This window comes from Ochotona curzoniae, unplaced genomic scaffold (genome assembly GCF_017591425.1).
Source record: "Ochotona curzoniae isolate NIBS_2020 unplaced genomic scaffold, NIBS_Ocur_1.0 contig_50, whole genome shotgun sequence".
In the NCBI taxonomy this organism is placed as follows: domain Eukaryota; kingdom Metazoa; phylum Chordata; class Mammalia; order Lagomorpha; family Ochotonidae; genus Ochotona; species Ochotona curzoniae.
In genome coordinates, this window is record NW_024466446.1 from 7,953,081 (window position 1) to 7,974,429 (window position 21,349).

General features: G+C 39.6%; 1 protein-coding gene across 1 annotated transcript in view; it reads left to right on the forward strand.

Moving 5' to 3' along the window:
• Positions 1-21,349, forward strand: part of RFX3 (regulatory factor X3) — a 250,403-nt gene that overhangs the window by 98,037 nt on the left and 131,017 nt on the right. Inside the window, exon 2 of the mRNA XM_040988901.1 lies at positions 7,300-7,424. Within this exon, the coding sequence (XP_040844835.1) occupies positions 7,308-7,424 (117 nt within the window). The 5' untranslated portion in view covers positions 7,300-7,307. The remainder of the gene's footprint in view (positions 1-7,299; positions 7,425-21,349) is intronic.

The window sequence follows — 21,349 nt, forward strand, 5'->3', positions numbered from 1 at the left end:
GAATTCATGAAAATGAGATAAAATACCTGGATCTCATGGGTTGCTTAATCAACAACTTGGTTCTCATTAATCTTACCCCCAGGTACCTCAGTGCTTCATGGCAGCTTCTCTTGATAACTGGCACAAACAAAATAATAATAATAATTCTTATGTCATTTCAGCAAGTTTGGCTTCAGAAATTTTCAGATTTTCATTTTAGTTTTTAAGTAATTCACCCATTAAGATAAAAATGTTGCAACAATTTAATTAACTTTTTCCTTGCTTAAAGAAATGGTTTCTCTTGGGGGGTCTTCTGACTACCAAGGGCTGGTATTACAGTACTCTTCAGCAGAAACACTAGAGACAAACTAGTGGTAAACAATGTCCGTTTATTTTAGAGAAGTCACAAGCTTATACAGGTTACAAAAAGGGGGAAGGTAGAAGGCGATTCCAACAGTACTTCCGCCCAACCACAACACTGTGATTGGTTAACAGATAGGTCTAGCTCTGTGGACCCTCCAATGAACACCAGGAAGCACAGGAAGCTGTGTCTCAGGGCCGACTTGCACCTGCTGAAAAGCAGGATGAATGTAACATTAGACTTACTAGGGTTGTTTACAAAGGAAGTCCTAGCACACTTTGTTAAAGGGACAGAAAAGAGAGACTGGGGTGCGGCCAGTGGCTCTTGCTTCATGCCATGTTGAGGTCTCTGTTAGTTGAGGCTTGTCAGAGGCTCTCCCAGGGACACAGTGTGCCGGGTGTCTATGGTCTTCCATAGGGGCTAGGCAGGCAGAGATCCAGGGCTGATCTCCCACAGGTTTCTCTATATCTATTCCGAATCAAAGGAAGAATTTTTAAAGAGAAAACCTTGGTTTGAAAAGTGAGAAAAGTTATTGTGGAAATCTGTATGTTTTACCAGTGTGCTGGTGAGTCAAGGCCAGCATTCATCACTGTCTCCTGCTATCACAGGACCACACGATGATCATTTCATCATTTTTGTACAGATAATTTAGTACAAGGTTTATTGGACATAGTCATGAGCATTGCAACATGAAACCTAAATAAAGAGGCCAAGCTTTTGTGGTATAGAAGATCAGGTTTTGTTTCTTCAGCCTATATTTGCTTGATTTATTGATTTCATAACGCTGAATATTTTCCTGAATACCTTTGAAAGGATGTATATTGAAATTGAAAAGTCTTGCTATTTTACTACAGTTTTTGGTTTAACCAATTTCTTTGTATTGGGTAGAGCGTGGGGAAAGCCAAATTTTAGTGTTTTGTATTTATAGATAGCTATGTCAATATTTCAAGCAGTTACATTTATTACATGTTTATTTAATTAAACATATATGCATGATTTTTATTATGTCACTTTATTTACCATTATTCTTATTATTCATGCATGTTCTTTTTAAAGAGTTACAGTTATTTTTGTGTTTTTTTTTCTCATTATTTGATTTAGAATAGTCACCAAGGTGTACATTTCATACCAGCTTTTGGTACAGCAAATTATTTGTCAGTAATTTTTCTTCCAAAACAGTGTGTTCATTTTAGAGGTCTTATTTTAATTAGTATAGATATGGCCACTATGTGTTTTTAAAATTTTCTACCATTTGGTAATGCTGATGTTGAGTCAGAGCGTTAGTAATAGATTTCATGCTGTACCATTTTATTCATTATGATTTTAAGATCATCCCCTGTGCAATAGTACATTGAGGATAAACTTTGTATTTTAAAAATGCCAATTTTCAATTGTGAAAAGACATTTCTGTAATCCAATTATGTCTAGTCAGGTTTCTAATACTGTTGCAAATGATTGGTTATTGATTGGTTCTTTTAGATGTGATTTTTTTCTGCTAAACCTATTAAATGAGTATCCAAGTAATTTTGGTTAATTTGATTTGGATAAGAAATGGAAGTAGCATGTTTTGTGCTTAAGGAAATTCTCTGTTACACTTGAAGATTGAATTACTGGTCTTTATTCCCTATACTGAGTGAAAACCTTTTATATTATTCAGTGTTAAGAACTTACATACAGTTGAGTGTAATAGGGTCAAACTTTGCAAATTATTTCAGGATGAAAGACCCCAGGAAATATAAGGTGGATGCTACCCCTTTTTAGATTAACCCAGCTATAAAGCTCTGTTCGATAAGCAATTGACTGAATCAAACCATTAAACCATTTAATTTGGCATGTACATTGTGTGTGACCAAAAGAATCCAACTGTGAATTTGAGTGTATTAAATCATCCTCAGGAAGTTCTAGAAAGAGCATTGAGTGCCTGAAAGCATGCAGTAATGCATGTTTGTTCCAAACACATTTGATTTGTCTAGGTTTTACCCATCAGGTTGAAGAAATGCTAATCTTGCTGCATTCAGCAGCTGGGTTTTTGCAATAGTCTTTTTCCTTTTCCTAGGGGTTAATTAGCCTTCTTTCAAAATGTGGCCTATTTAGCTGTAGACTCATATGATTCAGCCAGAGCTGGCTGTACAAAGCAGAGCCATTAACAGGCGGGTGTGTCCAACTGCTTAATTAGCCAGAATAAAAAGGTCCTTTGTCAAACAAGCATCTGTTGCTCCTGACACACCTGACAGCCACATTAGGCAAGGATGACTAGACTGAAATTGTGCATGTCTCTCCTGCAAGAATATGCCACTCATTTGCATATGGGCTACATCATTGACAAACTGCAGGGGTTTATTTAGCTTATCAAAATGGATTAATGTGACTGCATTTGTGACTGATAAACAAATATTACTTGAAAGGAGGCTGTGAAGAAACTGAGCTAACCAAATTACTCCCAAACATAAACAAAGCATCAGAAACCAGTGGTGGGTGAATGGCAGCACCTCATATGTACCCATAAACTGTAATCCTGGGAGTAAAACAACACCAACGCGTGGTACATGCTAGGACACTGCCAGCGTGCAGGGATTTTACCCTGCAGAAACGTTGGAAATCTCTGAATTCTGTTAGGGTACTCTGAATGTGTCTGAGCACTTAAATGAGCTGTTTAGTAAAAATTGGGAGGATGGGGAGGGGTATACACCTCAAACCTACTTTAACATTCTAATTCATCTTCCATTAAATGAGGTCTAAAGAATTAATGAGTTAAAATGCCTCTGGAAAAATACTTTAGTAGTTGAGTTTCATTATGGCCTCAGGGGAAACACAGGGGATCCCTTCCAATTTGGATATCAGAAAAAGAGGAGAGGGAGCCTGCCTATTGTTAGAAGTATGGATGAAATAGGATGGATTGAAAGTCCTAAAGACTGCTGCTCAGAACATTTCTGGCTTCTCATTTGGAAGCCCTATCATCATGGGATGGTCAAGTCGCATATGGAGTGGTCCACATCCTGGCTTTCAGAATCTGCATTCAAACTCTTCCACTTATTAGCTATATGGCTCTTTACAAGTCATTTAATCTGTTTGTGCCTTGGTTTCCTCATTTTTAAAGTGGGGAGAACAACAACTCCATCAAAGTTCTAAGAATTAAACTAGGATATGAATTTAAAACACTATTGTGCCCAGCACAGGAAAAGACTGAGAGAGAAAGTTAAGGTTGCTATCCCTTGAGCCAGTTTCTGGAGGGCTGTGGTCGGAGTCTTCTCCAGTCATGAGATTGGCAAAGAGCCCGTTCCTTAAGGTCAGGAAGACAATGGAGTCAGTCAAAAATGAAGTTGTCTATGAGAGAAAAATTGAGACAATACCAAGAGACTAACTGCTTATCACTTGACTTCACTTTATCATCCACAAACCAAAGAAATGAGTCTGTGATAACTTGGAAAAGAAAAGCAACTGCTGTGGTCTGTTCTGTGACTGACCTGAACTGGGCATCAGGTGCCAGCATTACTGTGGCTGTATGGGTAGAGCTAGATGCTGGGCAGAAAGTTCTCCAGGACTGTCCTGTCTTACGTTTTACAAGCTGATGTTTTCTACCTGTCTTAATTTACTTATTCTGTCTGTAAGCATTTGTTCTGTTGAATGGTTGACATCTTTTCTTCACTCTCAAAACTCATTTTGAAAGCATTGTTTTTATGTATTTTAGAAAATTATTTATTTTAATTTAAAGTCAGAGTTGCAGAGAGAGAGGTTAAGACATAGAAAAGAGCTCTTTCATCTGCTGTTTCATTCCCCAAATGGTCGCAGTGGTCACAGCTGGGATTTTCTGAAGCTGAAGGTCAGGAACTTCTCCCAGGTCTTGTGCATTGAGTACAGGGGCCCATGGTTTGGGGCCATCCCGCCACTGCTTTCCCAAGCTGTGAGCAGGGAGCAGGATCGAGAGTGGAGCAGCTAGGTCTCTAACCAGCTCCCACGTGAGATGCCGGCTGTGCGGTTAGACGATAAGCTTGCTCTGCCACTGCGCCAGTCCCAGCAGTTTGTTTTTCTCTACTCTCCTCAAGTCCATCTGTGCAACATCTGTTATGAAACTCCAAACCTCCATCAGGTACAGCGGTGCAGTGCCTGGGCCTGCGCAGTCTGATGTTTGACCACCGCCTTCCCAGTTTGTAGCTGGGTACCTAAGTGAACATCTGTGGGCATCAGGTGACACGGATGATGGAGATCCCAGTTTATGTCATCTAGTTACATGTTCTATCGGTTCAGTGCTCAGAGCTTGCTATTACTCTTCTCAACAACACCAGTGAATCAGTGTGTCATCACTATTGCTTTAAAGCATTTTTTCCACTTTTTAGTCTGTTTGTAGGAGTAAACTTCTCATTACCCTCCGAAGAATCACAAATTCAAATGCCAGCAGGGGTCAGGGATGTGAATGGCTATAAGATGGCCATTTAGATAATTTGCTTACAAAATATTGGCAGATAAGAATTTTGTTTTGTAATCTCCGTGAGCAAAACATGTTGTGTCTGTGAAATCTAGTGTGTGGTTCATAGGTCACTTTCCAAATATATTCTTTTTATCTTCTGTTGTGCTTTCTTAGGCAGTTTATTGAGAGTTGGTTAAGGATTCCTTTGAAGGTAAATTTAATTTTTAAAGGGCATTTCTTTCTTATGTATGTTTGATCTTGCACGGTGCCTGTCAAAATGCATGGGTCTTGTACCCAAAGGGCTATGTAGAATGCTTTAAGATGCACTGTGAGGGGATACAAACTAACCTTGATAAAGTTTTCAGTCAGTTCTTGGGGAAATAAGGAACGTCAGGCAGGGAGGCACTCTGGGAGAAAACTGATTCACCCTTGATTGTGCATTTTAAAGGACAAGCCCTTAGCAGCAAAGCCTGCTTTCTCATCCATATCTTCAACTGGCAAATGCTATCAGGAGTCTTGGAGGTACAAGAGTGGCCCAGGGAACCTCACTGCAGATGATGTCTGATGGTTAGCTCATGCCTCGGTTCTTGCTTAGAGTGCTCTGTTGTAACACACATGAAAATGGCAACCCAAAAGGAAAGAGTTAAAGGGAGGATGTCCCTTCGTGGTGGTTGTTTTGGTGAGGTGGGGGTTGAAGTATGGGGTGTTTTTGCCCATCTGGTTCTACAATGAAAGAAGGTGAAAGAAGCACGGATAGGGTTCCTAACTTGTGTACCATCTCCCAAAGAGTGCGGAGCCCTTGGTCCTCCAGTGGTCTTTCTTTGAGTGTTGCTTTGGGAGTATAGGGATTACTTCGGTTCTCATACTTGTTAGGCATATCTGTGATCTTAATGCTAGTCCTGAAGCACGGTGTGTGTGTGTGTGTGTGGTGCATTTTAAAAAACGAGCCAGTGTTTGTGAGGTTTTCACCTTCTTTTGGAAAATTGAAGAATGAGCATCTGCATGTTGGCTTTCTCTGGATCCCGATATCACGGAGCTGACCAGGCACTGATGAATATTACCCACAGCCTCCACCCTTCTGTTCCTCAAGTTCCGTACATGTCGGGGGAAGGTTATAGTAGTAACTGTATTTTGCTGCATGAATTAATTTATGTGTGAAATAACATTTAAAGCCTTTCTGACAATTACTGAGTGTCTGTCAAACAATCAATGCTGTTGTATATTATATCGAAAGCATACCTTCCATATTAAAGTATAGCGTACTGGGGTAGGGTTTCCCAAAATAATATCCCGTCACCTAGAGAGATTCTAGTCTAAAAGTCTGCAAAGAAAATTATGCACAGATTTAAAGCAAAAAGTCTTGATCCCTTGTCTGTAATGGTCCAACTTGAGTGAATTTCTTAACCTCTCTGTCCTCGGATAAAATCAGAATAGATTTGATGTTTCCACAAAGCCATTTCTACAGCTGAATGTGATCATATCAAGTTTGGAGAACAAATTGGGAGAGGTCTTGCTGTGACAGAACATGCTGAGAGAGGTTAATTTGATCTTTGGAAGAACTGAAATTCCTGAGAGAAAATTAATGCTCACAATTATTCTTCACAAATTTAAACCCTGATGCAATATTTTTCTTAGGCTACCAGATAAAACCCGTTTTCCCCCTAGGAAAGAAAATTAGATTTCTGGTCACCACTCATTCTCAGAGACACATATTTATTTTATTGAATACATACATAACAAAAGGAGGTGTCAAAGGCAGGAAGCCTGAAGAACTATACTTGTTAGAGTAAATGCTGGCGAAAATGTAACCCTGTGTTACATAAGAAATGAACAAAAAATAAATGGCATGTTGGATTGAGAAAAAGAGTCAAATTGCATGTTTTTCTTTACAAATCTCATTTATTTGCCAGAGGGTAGGTCCTCCTCATCCTTCAAAACTGTAAATATCATTGATAATTAGCTCTCATTGTGTGAGAGTATAATTAAATTTTGATTTTCACTCAGTATCCTACCATTTCCATTATGTTTAGGACACATATTAATTTATTTTTGACTCCTGAATAGTGTCTTGGAAAATGTCCTAGAAATGATTTGTTATCATTTGTACTCCTCCAGTTATGGACTGATAGACTGTAAAAGTATGCAGAAATTGTAGTTCATGATATAATTACATAGCATTGTACATATATAATCCACATAGCATTTGTGTTCTGAGAATTAACAATTCCTTGACAGAATTTTGGACAGCAGTTTATAAAAAGATTGTGGCCCTTTATAACAGGTAAGATCTGAAGGAGGATGCTTTCAATCAAGTCCAACCTCTGAGTCTGAGAATAAGAGGTACAAATAGAGCTTTAAAAACTCTGGATTAGTAATTTTTTGGCCCTTACTTTAAAAAGTGGTTGCAGTGGCTATATAAGCATTCATAAAGGGTCAGGATGCTGGAATAAGAGCTAATGAGGGGATAGGCAAATACAGAATATTAGCACATGTAGTGAAGGTGGTCAGGCTGGGGAAGCGTTGTGAACTGTGTCTTTCTGTTTGTGCGTTTCAGAGCCCATCATGCAGACATCAGAGACTGGGTCGGACACAGGTTCCACAGTGACTTTGCAGACGTCCGTGGCCAGTCAAGCAGCGGTGCCTACACAGGTGGTGCAGCAGGTGCCCGTGCAGCAACAGGTAAGGAGCTACTGTCTGCAGGGGAGAAGCTGTGCCTTGGCTGGGGCCGTGTAACACGGCTAGACACAGGCAGTGTGCGACCGTCTGCCTGCCTGCCTTCATGGTGCACTCATGCTTGGCGCTAGTTCAGTTTTTTTTTACGTGAATGTAGCAAATGTCGGGATTTTTTCTGCTATGCCAGATTCTTCCTGTTCTTGCTTCTAGGGATTGAAACATGAATGCTCATTATGTAATCTCCATTCTGAAAGATCCTTTCTTGACCCTAAAAAGTGTTGGTTGTGACTTGACCAATCTCCAAGGTTTTTTGCCCCTCTTTCTCCCAACTGCTTACTGTAATTGATCGCAATGTTCTTTTAAAGAGTTAGCATTAAGACTTTCCACAGTAATACTGGTTTATGATTAGTACTTATTAAAGGAAAATATACATGTATCTTTTTAAAAAAAGATTTATGTACTACTTTATTTGAAAGACAGACTTCTAGAGAAGGGGGTAGAGAAAGACAGGTTCACTCCCTAAATGACTGCATTGTGCTATGGTCGCAGCTTACCTGGTCTAAAACCAGGTGTCAGGAGACTCTGCTGGGCGTCCCATGTGGGTGCAGGAGCCCAAGCACTTGGGCCAAATCCCATTGCTTTCCCAAGCAAATTAGCAGGGAGCTGCATTAGAAATGGCACAGCTGGGACACCACCCAGTGCCACATGGGATGCACGCACTGCAGACAATGGCTTTACAAGGCTGATTTACAGTACTGGCCCCCAGATGCCCGGATCTTACAAGGAGAATTCTGGCGTTGTGTTGTTTGGAAAAATGCCTTCTCATTAGGTGGCTGATAAATTCTGTTTAATGAAAATAAGATTATCTGAAAGGCCTGGAGAGCTGACTCATCTTACTCAGAGAGATGGGACTGAATCCATCATCGGATGCTTACCAAGGATCTTATTCATGCTCAGGGCAGTTGGCTTATTTTGAAAAACAGAATACCAAGAAAATAATGTTATTCATGCCAAATTAATAGTTGTGTGGATTGTGAATGAGATTGTAAGCCCGAGAACATGATCTTGAGACTCAAGATTTGCCTATATTTTCTTGCCGTCTGGGAGAATCTTTAGTAGCTTCCAATTGTAAGTCTTTAGGGAGAGGTGTATGTTTTTGTAAGTGATGGAAAGATAGCCTCAGATGATAATCAGGTTATGAGGAGTGGGTTGGGTCAATGCTGGAAAACCAGAGAAGTCTTTGACTCTTGGAGTTAGTAAAGATATGGTAGGTGATTGGTCTTGAATCTTGGTGCATCCCTCTTGGGGCTCTACCTTACACACACACACACACACACACACACACATCCTGCCATCCTTTGTGGTCCCAGTTTAAGGTTGAACTGCATGCCGTTTTGATTTATCAGATGGAGCTAGAGCAGGCCATTTGTCTCTGGACTGCTCCCTGGTACGTATGATGGTTGGCACTGACTTGGGGTCGAAGCTGTTATCCAGGAGCACATCGCAAGTGTCCCATGTAGATGGCTGGAAATGAGTTTCTTGAGTCATTATTACTACCTGTCAGGGTCTGCATTAGCAGGCAAGGGGCGTGAGGAACCGCATGGGGTACTTGGACGTGTTAACTACCGATCTAAGCACAGCCCTCATCCATTTGTTAAAGAATACTTTTTTCACTACATACCTCATGCTTGACTGTTAAGTAAGGGAAGGAAATTGGCTATTACACTAATATGTTTAGTTATCTGTTTTTCACATGCCTTGTTCTCAATCTTCCTTAGTGTAGAGGTTAAACTGAATAGTCAATCTCCAAGCTTTTAACAGGGTTAGGGAAACCCCATCACTTCCTACTTGGACAGAATCTGATTTTTTTCTTAAATGCAATAATTGTTTCTATTAGATACCTATATTAGAAAGAAGTACATGCATTTCCCTCCAATGTGGAAAATCAGTACCTGCAGCCACAAAGATCTCTCTCTCTCTCTCTCTCTCTCTCTCTCTCTCACACACACACACACACACACACACACACACACTTCATTTTGTCCTTGTAAAAATAATCTCAGAAACATCTGGAACACACTTTGGGAAACACTGTACTGTGCCACGTTACACACCCCATCCCACCCCTATCCCAGCAGCCACATTTTTCAGTTCCTTACCTTAGCTCAATGAACAGGGTCATTCAGGCCAGGCGGTATGTTGCATTTCTGTCAGCAAGCAAAAGAAGACGAGAACTTGCATTTTCTCTTTGTCAACACAATGTTTTGTATTGCAGAGTCAGTTAGTGTGATATTTGCCTAGAGACACTTACTTGCTCCTCCTTCTGGGTTTATTTGGAAGATTTTTTTTTTATTAGCATTTTTTTCCCCTTTTTCTATGTGTCTGCTAGAATGCTATAGCTTAAACTTCCCGAGAAAATTCTAATGGTGTCCCTGTGGATATAAATTGCCCCAAACTGATAAGATTAGTGCTGCAGTATTTTCTTACTGCTCTGACATGCTTATAATGCTTGAATTGTTAATGTACTGATGTTATCTTGAGCTTACTACTGTAGCCGATGCCTTTAAAAGCTGCTGGCTTTTGTTACTCACTCATGATTGATATTGAAATCATGATATTAATGTCAAAAATGGTTACTTCTGTTGATTCATGATTTAATGTAATCTTACTTTGGCCATTTTGACACAAAAAGAAAACCCAATAGCTATTTTCTTTTTGAGTTGCACAAAATTATATCTACTGGAATATTCAGAAACAGCAATAACAAAAAAAAATCCAAGATTCTATTGTGTGCTTGTTTCATAAAAGTCTTTAAGATTGTAATTTCACATCAAATAAAATATTGATGCTCAAATAATTTCTGTGATAGTTTTATTCTATATAATATCAAATATCAAATTTCTATCATTTAAGAATATTGCTCATTAATGAAGAATTCTGAGCAAAGAATAAAAGTATTATTTGATTATTCATAATCCTATATCAAATTTTCTGCTTCATCTACATTTTTGTTATTGTGTTTGTTAGTCTTAGTTGTTTTTTTCTTTAACTTAGTTTTTTTATTGGAAAGTCAGATTTATAGAGAGAAGGCGAGACAGAGAGAAAGATCCTCTGTCCGCTGGTACATTCCCCAAGTGTTTGCAATGGCCAGAGCTGAGCTGATCTGAAGCCAGGAGCCAGGAGCTTCTTCCAGGTCTCCCTTTTAGGTGCAGAGTTCCGAGCCTTTTGGCGGGCTTCTACAGCTTTCCCAGGCCACAAACAGAGAGCTGGATGGGAAGCAGAGCAGCTGGGATACAAACCAGCACCCATATGGGATCTCTGTGCATGCAGGGTGAGGATCTTAGCCTCTAGGCTACCGTGCTGGGCCGTCTTAGCTTCTTATTGTAGGTACTGTTGTCTAATTAAATAAAATCTATAAAAAATATTCTCATTCAGTATTTTGATATGAATCACCAATTTGATGTCACTCATTTTATCCTTTTAGTGTACAGTTTGGACTGACGAATCTGTATACAATATGACTGGAAGTGGAGTGCTCCCCCACACCTCACACTTCCCCTGCCCTGAGTGGTTGATATGTTCTTGGAAATTATTCTTGAAAATAATCGTTTTATGCCTTAATCAAGGAGGTCAGTCATCTAACCTGCTTGCTCTAAAACTGAATTTAGAATCCAGAAAAAGGACTGGGTGTTTGGTACATCTGTTAGGACGACACTTGGAACGTTGACATAGTAACATACCTGGGTGTGGTTCTACCCTTCCATTGTAGATTTCTGCTAACGGGGACCCAGGGAGGCAGCAGGTAATGGCTCACGTAGCTGTGCTCCTCCCATCCATCTGAGAAACTTCAGATGGACGTCCAGGCTCTGGCTGCAGCCTGACCCCACCTAAGCTGTTTATGGTGTTAGACAACTGGACCATTAGAGAGAATCCATTTTTCTCTCTCTTCCTGAGTGTTTAGGTATGTGTTTATATGTGTCTCCCTTCTAACAAAATCAAACAATACAAATTTTAATCAATCTACAAAGGGACAAAGAAATACTTTTACAAATTAATGTTAAAATGTAGTTGAACAATAATTGTGATGCCGAAAATATTTCAGATTGATTGTTTTTCATAATATAGATTTTTTATGTACTTTTTAAAAAGATATATTTATTTTTTATTTTCTTTTAAAGATTTATTTTTAATTTCTATTGGAAATTCAGATATACAGAGAGGAGGAGAGACAGATAGGAAGATCTTCCATCCAATGATTCACTCCCCAGGTGGCCACAGTGGCCAGAGCTAGGCCAATCCAAAGGCAGGAGTCTGGAGCTTCTTCAGGTTCTCCCATGTGGGTTCAGGGTCCCAAGGGTTTGGGCCGTCCTTGACTGCTTTCTCAGGCCACAAGCAGGGAACTGGGTGGGAAGCAGTGCAACTGGGATTAGAATCGGTGCCCATATGAGATCCCAATGTGTGCAAGGTGAGGACTTTAGCCACTATGCTACTGCGCCAGTCCCAATGTGCTTTTGTATGTTACTATCATAGATGGCTTGGTTGGAAGTTAATCTTCGACTTAGAAGAGGTGATTCCAAAGAATTTCCTAAAACCGCATTGCGGGAAACTTGTAAGATTCTGTCTTTATGTCTACATAAAATCTTGGTTTTACTTGACTCAGTGTTTTGTTTTTACAGATGATTTGTTTCCTTGACTTTAATGTTAGTAGTATTTTCTAGTTTGCAAAAATATAGTTTGTTCTATATAAACTTCTTCATCAGTGAAAGTGGAAAACTTTAGTGTAACTAAAACTTCTGCTTACATGTAAGCAGAACATTCGAACCATTTGGAACCTAACTTAATTGAGCATATTTTGTCTTTGTCAATTTTATGTTGACATCAAAAAATGCCAGAGACTAGGTAGGTATTTTACAAAGGAAAGAGCTAATTGAGGTCACAGATGTGCCAGTCCAGGAATGTGGCACTCAGTTCTGCCCTGCCTCTGGGCAGTGCCTCTTGATGAATGGCGTCAAGTAATGGAAGGACACAGGAGGTTGGTGGGCACCTGTGGAAAAGCTCCCGTGTGGGCCAGACCAGAAACTGCCAGGCTTAAGAAATGCATTAATCCCTCTTAGAAACCCTAGCACTTCTCAACACCATGACATCAGGGACCAAGCCTCGTCATGAGTTTTTGTGCTGAAACAAATCAGAGAAATTCTTTACACGTGCTTAAAATACACCCAGTAGTCTAACACGGCCTGCTTGCCATCTGTGTTTGCAAGAGAAACTCGTGTCCAAATTCAGTTGTTATTTATGGTTGGAGCTGGTCAAGGAGGTTTTCCCAGAGGCAGTTGACTTAGCAGCTAAGAATGGGGAGAGGTTAGAATAAAGAGTGGGTTTGGAAAAAAGTGTTTTTTTAAAGGGAGGTGTGTGCATACAGCCATGGCATGAGATAAGTCTGTGCTTTTTCCAGCTGAAACGAAGTTGAATGGGCATGTGAACCAAAATGCAGGATTCACTGGTTGTAGGGCGGAGGTTTTTAAGAGATAGGTGAACAATCTTGATATCTAGACTTTATAAAGATAAGTCATGTTTCAATCTGTAAATAGAATACATATATATTTGATGGCTATCATTTCAAAGTTACTATCTATTCCATGTCTGCCAACTGTGCAGTTAAAGAAATAAATAACAACAGAAGTTCCATTTACAGAGCACCTCCAGGGGGCCAGTGCCCGTGCTGGATGCGTGGCTCGGTACTGATACATCATAACAGGTTGGTGGTGCTGCTACTCTGTCAAGGAAGGCAGCGCACTGAAAGGACTTCACTGCCTGGTTTTGGATGAAAGTTCTTTGACCTTGACAGCCTGTGCCTGTATATGAGAAGTAGCCTCAAAGCTAGTCCTGACAAAATGATTTGTGTGGGACTTTGTGGGGGATTTTGCTTCCTTCAGGAGTGGGGTTTATTTATATATCTGTTTGGAAAACTTTTTTGCTTTGGAAGCGTCTTTCATCACAACCAGTAAGTACTTAGCAAGTAGTAAGTACTTAATGTAGACTTGGAGTAATATACCGAATAATACAAAAACAGAAACTTTGAGTGTGAGTGTGTGTGTGTGTAAGTGTGTGTAAAGGACTTCAAACCTGCCCATTTCGTTTCCTCCGGCTACTTACAGTAGTTCTTGATAGGCCTTTGCGAAAACTCTAGGAATTCTTGAAACAGTATGAAAATCATGTTTTCTCTTACATTCTTTAACAGGAGATGGCTTTGCTTATTTATTTGAAAGATTTATTCATTTGCATTTGAAAGGCAGATTTGACAGAGAGGAGAGAGAGAGAGAGAGAAGGTCTTCCGTCATCTGGTTTACTCCCCCGATGGCTGCATCAGCCAGGGTTGAGCTGATTGGAAGCCAGGAGCCAGGAGCTTCTTCCAGGTCTCCCATGTATGTGCAGGAGCCCATGCACTTGGGCCATCCTCTGCTGCTTTCTCAGACCGTAAGCCTGAACCCTAGGCAAGTGGAGCAGCCAGGATAGGAAGTGGTGCTCACTTACGATCGCCTGCACTAGCAGGCAGAGGATTAGATTGCTATGCCACTGTGCCTGCCCCAACCAGGTGATTAAATCAGCGTGCCAGAAGCTTGATTTTAGGATACACCTCACAATTTTTTTTTATTATCCATGCCTTTCATCCAAAGCAAGATTTTAGAAATATATGTTTTACCTTTTTATTTTCTTACTGACATCACTTTAACTATTTTGTTGGTGTCAATCAAAACCATTTCTAAGAAAGCGCTAAGAGTTTGTGTTCTTACGAACTGGTAGACTTGCTGTTTAAAGCCAAGCCAAACCGTCCTCTCTGTTCTTGCTGCCCAGTTAGCTCAATGCTAAGTACTCTATCTGATATACCTTCTTTCAGCCATGATTTTTTTTAAAGCCAGGAGTCAAACTCAACTCATCTGACTTCTGAAGCTGAGCTCTTAAGCTCTACCCCTAGAGATAAGGCAGTCAGATGAATTTTAACAAGATAAACTGTTAAGTGGTATTAAACCCACTGCCACATCAGTCAGGACTAACCATGGCAGTCCCATTGCAAAGAACATAATATACTTTATGTCAAGAAGGATCAGTTTTAGCTCTTTCAATCACCATGCATTATTGAGAAACCCTACAAGTAAAACTAATGAAGCCAACCAGAGCATCTAGAGTATAAGGGGTATTTAAGCTGGTTAACTAACATAAAAAAATCTCAAGCCTTAGATTTCCTACATATCATTTAAACTCTGATGTTAGCTATGAATATCAGTGACTATGGACTGTTAAAGGAGAAAAAAATAACAAAAGTCAAGGCAGTAAGCTGTTAGCATCAGGTAAGCTAAACAGAATACCTGAAAGTGTCTTTTATAATTCTGATAACTTTTCAAAAAATCTGAAATTATGTTAAATGCAAAACATTGAAAAGTAAATGCTACCATTTTGCCTTTTCTCGTTAAGCAGTAATCGAAGCTACTATTTTAATGAATACTTATTTGATTTACATAAATAAAACTTGAAAATTTTTCTCAAAGTAATATCCCCAATTGAAGAAGCTATCTTTGTCTTACGTTCATAGTTCGATGTTAAAAGAGTCAAGAAAATCAATTAAGAATTTTTAGTACTCATAAGGATTATTGTAAAATTGTGTCTATACACCTCTACTACCAAATAAAAGGAGGACTCCCAATGAAACAGTTAAATATACCTTGATAGTCTACTTGATTTTCTATTTCTGCAATGCCATGATACACTTAAATAGCAGTGTGTTGACCTTGAAACTTATTGAAGGAGTATACTGTTGGGATAATGTGGGGGCAGTGATGGGAGAGGGACAAAGAGGAAGGGGATCCCTATACCTTTAACAGTGCGTCATGGAAAATAATAACAAAGCTTGACAAGTGGAAAAAAAAATGGCAGCCTATCATTGGTGTGCAACTTAGGAACTACCATAAAACAATTGGCTGTTGGAAAATGCAAATTGGTCCCAGCACTGTGGCTCAGGGGCTGAAATCCTTGTATTGCACGCACTGGGATTCCACGTGGATGCCAGTTCATGCCTTGGTTGCTTTACTTTCCATCTATTACCCTGCTTATGACCTGGGTGGGTCAAAGTCTTGTGACCCTACACTTGGCTGGGAGAGCTGAAAGAGGCTTCTGGCTCCTGGCTTTGGATCAGCTCAGCTCCTGCCATTGTGGCCACCTGGGAGTGAACCAGTGGGCAGAAGATCTTTCTCTCTGTCTCTCCTCTCTGTATATCTGCCTTTCCAATAAAAATAAATAAATCTTAACTCGCATTTTCCTTTTTAAAAAAGTTATTCCCAAAGGAAAGTACTAAAAAATAAATATGAGGTGTCTAACTCGAACATGATCATTAAAATCATTTAAATCAAAAGCAAATTTGTGATTTTCCACCTTTTTATAATCTTCACCAGGAAATGAAGATCCATTGCAGTGTGCATCTCTATTTCTGAATAAAAGGAGATCAGTGAAACTTGTAAATATGCCTTGACAGTAGGATCCCAGCCTTGCTACCATGTGTCTAGACCCACAGTGCTGTTTCATAGTTCAATAGCAGAAGGACTACAGTGTTGTAACAGTGTGGCAGGGGGGAAGAGTGAGGGAGAGGGGGAAGGACGTATCATGGAATATAGTATCAATTAAAAAATAAAGTAATAAAAATAAGTAAATAAAAATCATGCCTTTCTTCTCTAAGGTTTAATGTCAATTAACAAGTGAGTTAAAATAAGTCTCAAAATTGAAAATAGTAAACAGAGCTTTTTGTTTGTTGTTTGTTGTGCAAGCCGTTTCTCGGTTATCTGCGTCTTTATCTAAACCTGAGATTGTCACCTATATCTGCGTTGGTGTCGTGATAGTTGAAGAGATTGTTACGTCCACACACTAATAAAAAAATTAATTCCAGTTCTTTTATAGAGCAGTATCAAATAGGAGAAATAAGAGAAAAAATATAAGAACACTTCAGCTATAAGGAGAAAAGGAGAAATTTTAATTCAAAATGCGCATTATAGTACTTAGGTTTAAGGAGGTATTGTAGTGGTTGTAATTCTCAAGACAACTTAATATTTCGTCACCAATAGAATTAAATGATAATGCAGACTAATGTGAATTTTTTCCTGTTTGAAAGCCAGCCTACTCTATGTGTAGAATGAAATGATGAGGCCAAATAGTTTCTCAAGTTTTAGAAAGTAAAAGTGGATAAATTAATTTTTGCAAACCTGTTCTAGTTCCGTCAAACAATAATTGTTTTGAAATTTTCTGAGCCTGACCAGACTATTGATTATATTCTTTTGCATATAGCCTTGTTTTTCATTATGAATAAAATAATCGTTCTTTGAAAACCGCTTCAATCAATGGTTTTGATTTTTGAAAAAAATCTGTTTAGTGATCATTGTTAAGATTTTGAGATTCACTAATGTGTTAATTGCTCATTAATAGTTCTGATATGTGAAATTCATAATTAATCTTAATTTTCTCTAGTAGTGTCATAGACAAGTTTCACCAAAGTTCAGTAATTCTTTAGCTGTTTATTTAAAATTAGATATTGAAAAATAGCAAAAGAAGAGGAGAAGTGGAGGAACTCAAAGAAAAAAAATGAGATCTAGAGAATCTAGTGTAATAAGAAAAACCCATATTCCTGACTGTTTGCTATGAAAATGGATTACTGACAGAGCCAATTAGATGGTTCTCTAATATTTGTCTTAGATTTTAGTAGTAATTCTGTTACATATGAATTATTTCTGAATATCATTAAGGTAATGACTAAATTGGCAGTTACTATTTGAGCTTAATTGTGTTTCCACCTATGTTTTAGTTGGCAGTATCTTAGCTTAGTCCTAGAAGATTAGGACTTTAGGGATCTGGCACGATTACTCGACGGCTAAATCCTTGCATCTGCAGGATCTCATATGGGTACTGGTTTGTGTCCTGGCTACCACGCTTCCCATCCAGGTCCTTGCTTATGTCTGGCAAAGCAGTAAGAGGCTGTTCCAAAGACTTGGGACCCTGCACCCACGTGGGAGACCCAGATGAAGCTTCTGGCTCCTAACTTCAGATTGGTTCAGCCAATGAACCAGATTGAACCAGATTGGTTCATTGTGGAGTGAACCAGGAGACAGAAGATCTTTCTCTGCTTCTCCTTCTCTTCTGTAGATCTGCCTTTCTAATAAAAATAAAATAAACCTTTAAGAAGAAAAAAATGTCCACAACATAATCAAAGCAATTTATGAAAAACCCAACGCCAGTATCATACTGATTGGAGAAAAGCTAGAACCCTTCCCACTGAGATCTGGAACAAGACAAGGGTGCCCGCTATCACCACTGCTATTCAACATAGTCCTAGAGGTACTTGCAGAGGCCATAAGACAAGAAAAAGAAATCAAAGGCATACGTATAGGAAACGAAGAAGTCAAGCTTTCACTATATGCAGATGACATAATCCTATACATAGAAAAACCAGGAGACTCAATACAGAAACTACTAGAACTTACACGAGAGTTTGGCAGAGTGACGGGGTACAAAATTAATGAACGAAAATCAACAGCCATAGTGTACGCAAATAACACCAAGATGGAAGAAGATCTAACCAACAGGATACCATTCAAAATAGCAGAAAGAAGTATGAAGTATTTGGGAATAAATCTAACCAAAAGCGTAGGAGACCTATTCGAAGAAAACTACAAACTATTTAAAAAGGAAATTGAACAAGACCTCAAAAGATGGAATAACATTCTGTGCTCCTGGATAGGCAAAATCAATATCATTAAAATGTCTATACTACCACAAGCAATATACATTTTCAACGCAATTCCAATCAAATTGCCCAAAACATTCTTCACGGAACTGGATACAATGATTCAAAAGTTCATCTGGAAACACAAAAAACCACGAATAGCTAGAACCATCCTGAAAAATAAGAAGTTAGCAGGGGGAATCACAATCCCGGACCTCTGGACATACTATAGAGCAGTGGTTATCAAAACAGCCTGGTACTGGCACAAAGACAGGAAGGAAGATCAATGGAATAGAATAGAAGCATCAAAAGGGAACCCACACAGATACAGCCAATTAATCTTTGACAAAAAGACCAACAACAGTCCAAGCAAGTGGGAAGGCCTCTTTAGTAAATGTTGTTGGGACAACTGGCTGATAGCCTGTAGAAACAAAAAGATAGACACACATCTATCACCATACACTAAGATCCAATCTACATGGATAAAAGACCTAAACCTACATCCAGAAACCTTCAAACTCTTGCAAGAAAATGTAGGAAATACCCTGCAAGACCTAGGAGTAGGTACCGACTTTCTAAGAAGGACACCAAAAGCAATAGCAGTTGAGAACAGAATAAACAAATGGGACCTCATCAAACTAAGAAGCTTCTGTACAGCAAGGGAAACAATCGACAAAGTAAAAAAGCAACCCACAGAGTGGGAGAAGATCTTTGCACACGATATAGGCGATAGGGGGCTAATTTCCAGGATATACAAAGAACTTCAAAACAACCAAAAAACCAAAACAAACAAGCCACTCAAGAAATGGGCACGGGAAATGGGCAAACATTTCACAAAGGAACAAGTCCAAATGGCAAACAAACATATGAAAAAATGCTCCAGCTCCCTGGCAATAAGGGAAATCCAAATTAAAACATCGATGAGGTACCACCTAACACCAGTAAGATTGGCCCACATAAACAAGAACACCAACGACACTTGCTGGCGAGGATGCGGGGAAAAGGGAACCCTACTCCACTGCTGGTGGAACTGCAAATTGGTACAGCCTTTATGGAAATCAGTCTGGAGAACACTCAAACAACTCAAAATCTGCATACCATATGACCCAGCAATAGCACTCCTAGGAATATATCCAAAACACCTGTTTTACGACAAACCAACATGCATCCCTATGTTCATTGCAGCACAATCAGTAATTGCAAAAACATGGAAGCAACCGAAATGCCCATCAGCAGAAGATTGGATAAGAAAGCTTTGGTTCATCTACTCCATGGAATACTACTCAGCTATTAAAAAAAACAAAATGCAGTTCTTTGTGGCTAAATGGGCCCAACTGGAAACTATAATGCTAAGGGAAATGAGCGAATCCCAAAAGGTTAGATACCACATGTTTGCCTTGATTTAACCTGTAATTTTTTGTTTGGTTGTTTGTTATTTTTTTGAACGTGTCATTGATACTGTCTCAACCCAGATGTTTCGAAGAATGGAACTTGCATTATCTTTAACATATTGTTTACCCAATACTATGTCAATTAATTCCATAATGTTGTATATTGATACTGAGGTTTTGTTGGGGATTTTATATGACCGGATCTTTACTCTGTTAGCCCTACCTTCAGACCAGAGAAGGTCTCCCCAAGAGGCCACTGGACTTATCTGGACAATAAGATGCTGAACTTTATGCTAGGCATGTGTTTGCAAGCAATGAATCTCAACTGAACTTGAACTATGGTTATGCAACAAGGTGGAGGAATCCACCATGGGGGGAGGGGTATGGGAGGGGTGGGGAGAATCCCCAGCACCTATAAAACTGTACCACATAATACAATGTAAACAACAATAAAAATAAATAAATAAATAAATAAATAAATAACCACTGGGAAAAAAAAAGAAAAAAATGATAAGTTCTATTTTGGTGCTTTCTGTGAAGCAGAAATAATATTGATCTAAAATTGTAGACATCTGGGCTAAAGGAACAGTGACTTAACTTTTTTTTTAAGATTTATATATTTTTAATTGCAAAGGTGGATATACAGAGAGAAGAGACAGAGAGGAAGATCTTCCGTCCAATGTTTCACTCCCCAAGTGACCACAATGGTCGGTGCTGCACCGATCTGAAACCAGGAGCCTCCTCCTGATTTCCTATGTGGGTGCAGGGTCCCAAAATCTTGGGCCATCTTCGACTGCTTTCCCAGGTCACAGGCCGGGAGCTGGATGGGAAGCGGGGTTACTGGGATTAGAACCAGTGCCCATATGGGATCCTGGCGCATTCAAGGCGAGGACCTTAGCCACTATGCTGTCATACTGGGCCCAGTGACTTAATTTTGATCTGAGAATGTGAATGAATTGGGTCAAATTCTAGGTTTTTATTTATCACGTATATGTCATTTGACAAGTCATTGCAATTTCCCTGAACTTTACTTATGAGAATTGAGTTACAGGACTCACTTGGCAAATATGGATCCAGCATTTGTTATGTGCAATGAATTATGCCTTGTGCTGGAATGTGAAGAACCTTTAAGTTAGGTCGAAGAGGCTGAGGGGCAAGCAGAGGTTGGCATAGAGAATGGGGAGAAGAAAACAACCAGAGGGATTCATCATGTCACTTGGACAGGAGTCAGGTGACGGGGTGGCAGGTGACTGAGGGAAACTCCTAGAGTGGATGTTATTCTGTGTGAGTAACACCCGTAATTCGTTTCCTTATCTTTGAAGTAGAAATAATTTAACTGGAAGAGTTACAAGAATCTAAGCTATATGGTGATAACATGTGTGTGACGTCATCTTCTACTTGGCCAAGTTTTTTTTTTCTTTTTTTAAAGATTTATTTTAATTATTTTTTTTATTGGAAAGGTGGATATACAGAGAGGAGAGACAGAGAGGAAGATCTTCCGTCCGATGATTCACTCCCTAAGTGAGCACAATGGCCGATGCTATGCCAATCCGAAGCCAGGAGACTCCCCCGGGTCTCCCACGCGGGTGCAGGGTCCCAAAACTTTGGGCCATCCTGGACTGCTTTCCCGGGCCACAGGCAGGGAGCTGGAAGGGAAGCAGGGCTGCTGGGATTAGAACTGGCGCCCATATGGGATCCCAGGCGTGCAAGGCGAGGACCTTTAACCACCTGCACCACTGCGCCGGGCCCTTGGCCAAGTTTTTTACAGATACGAGGGGGAA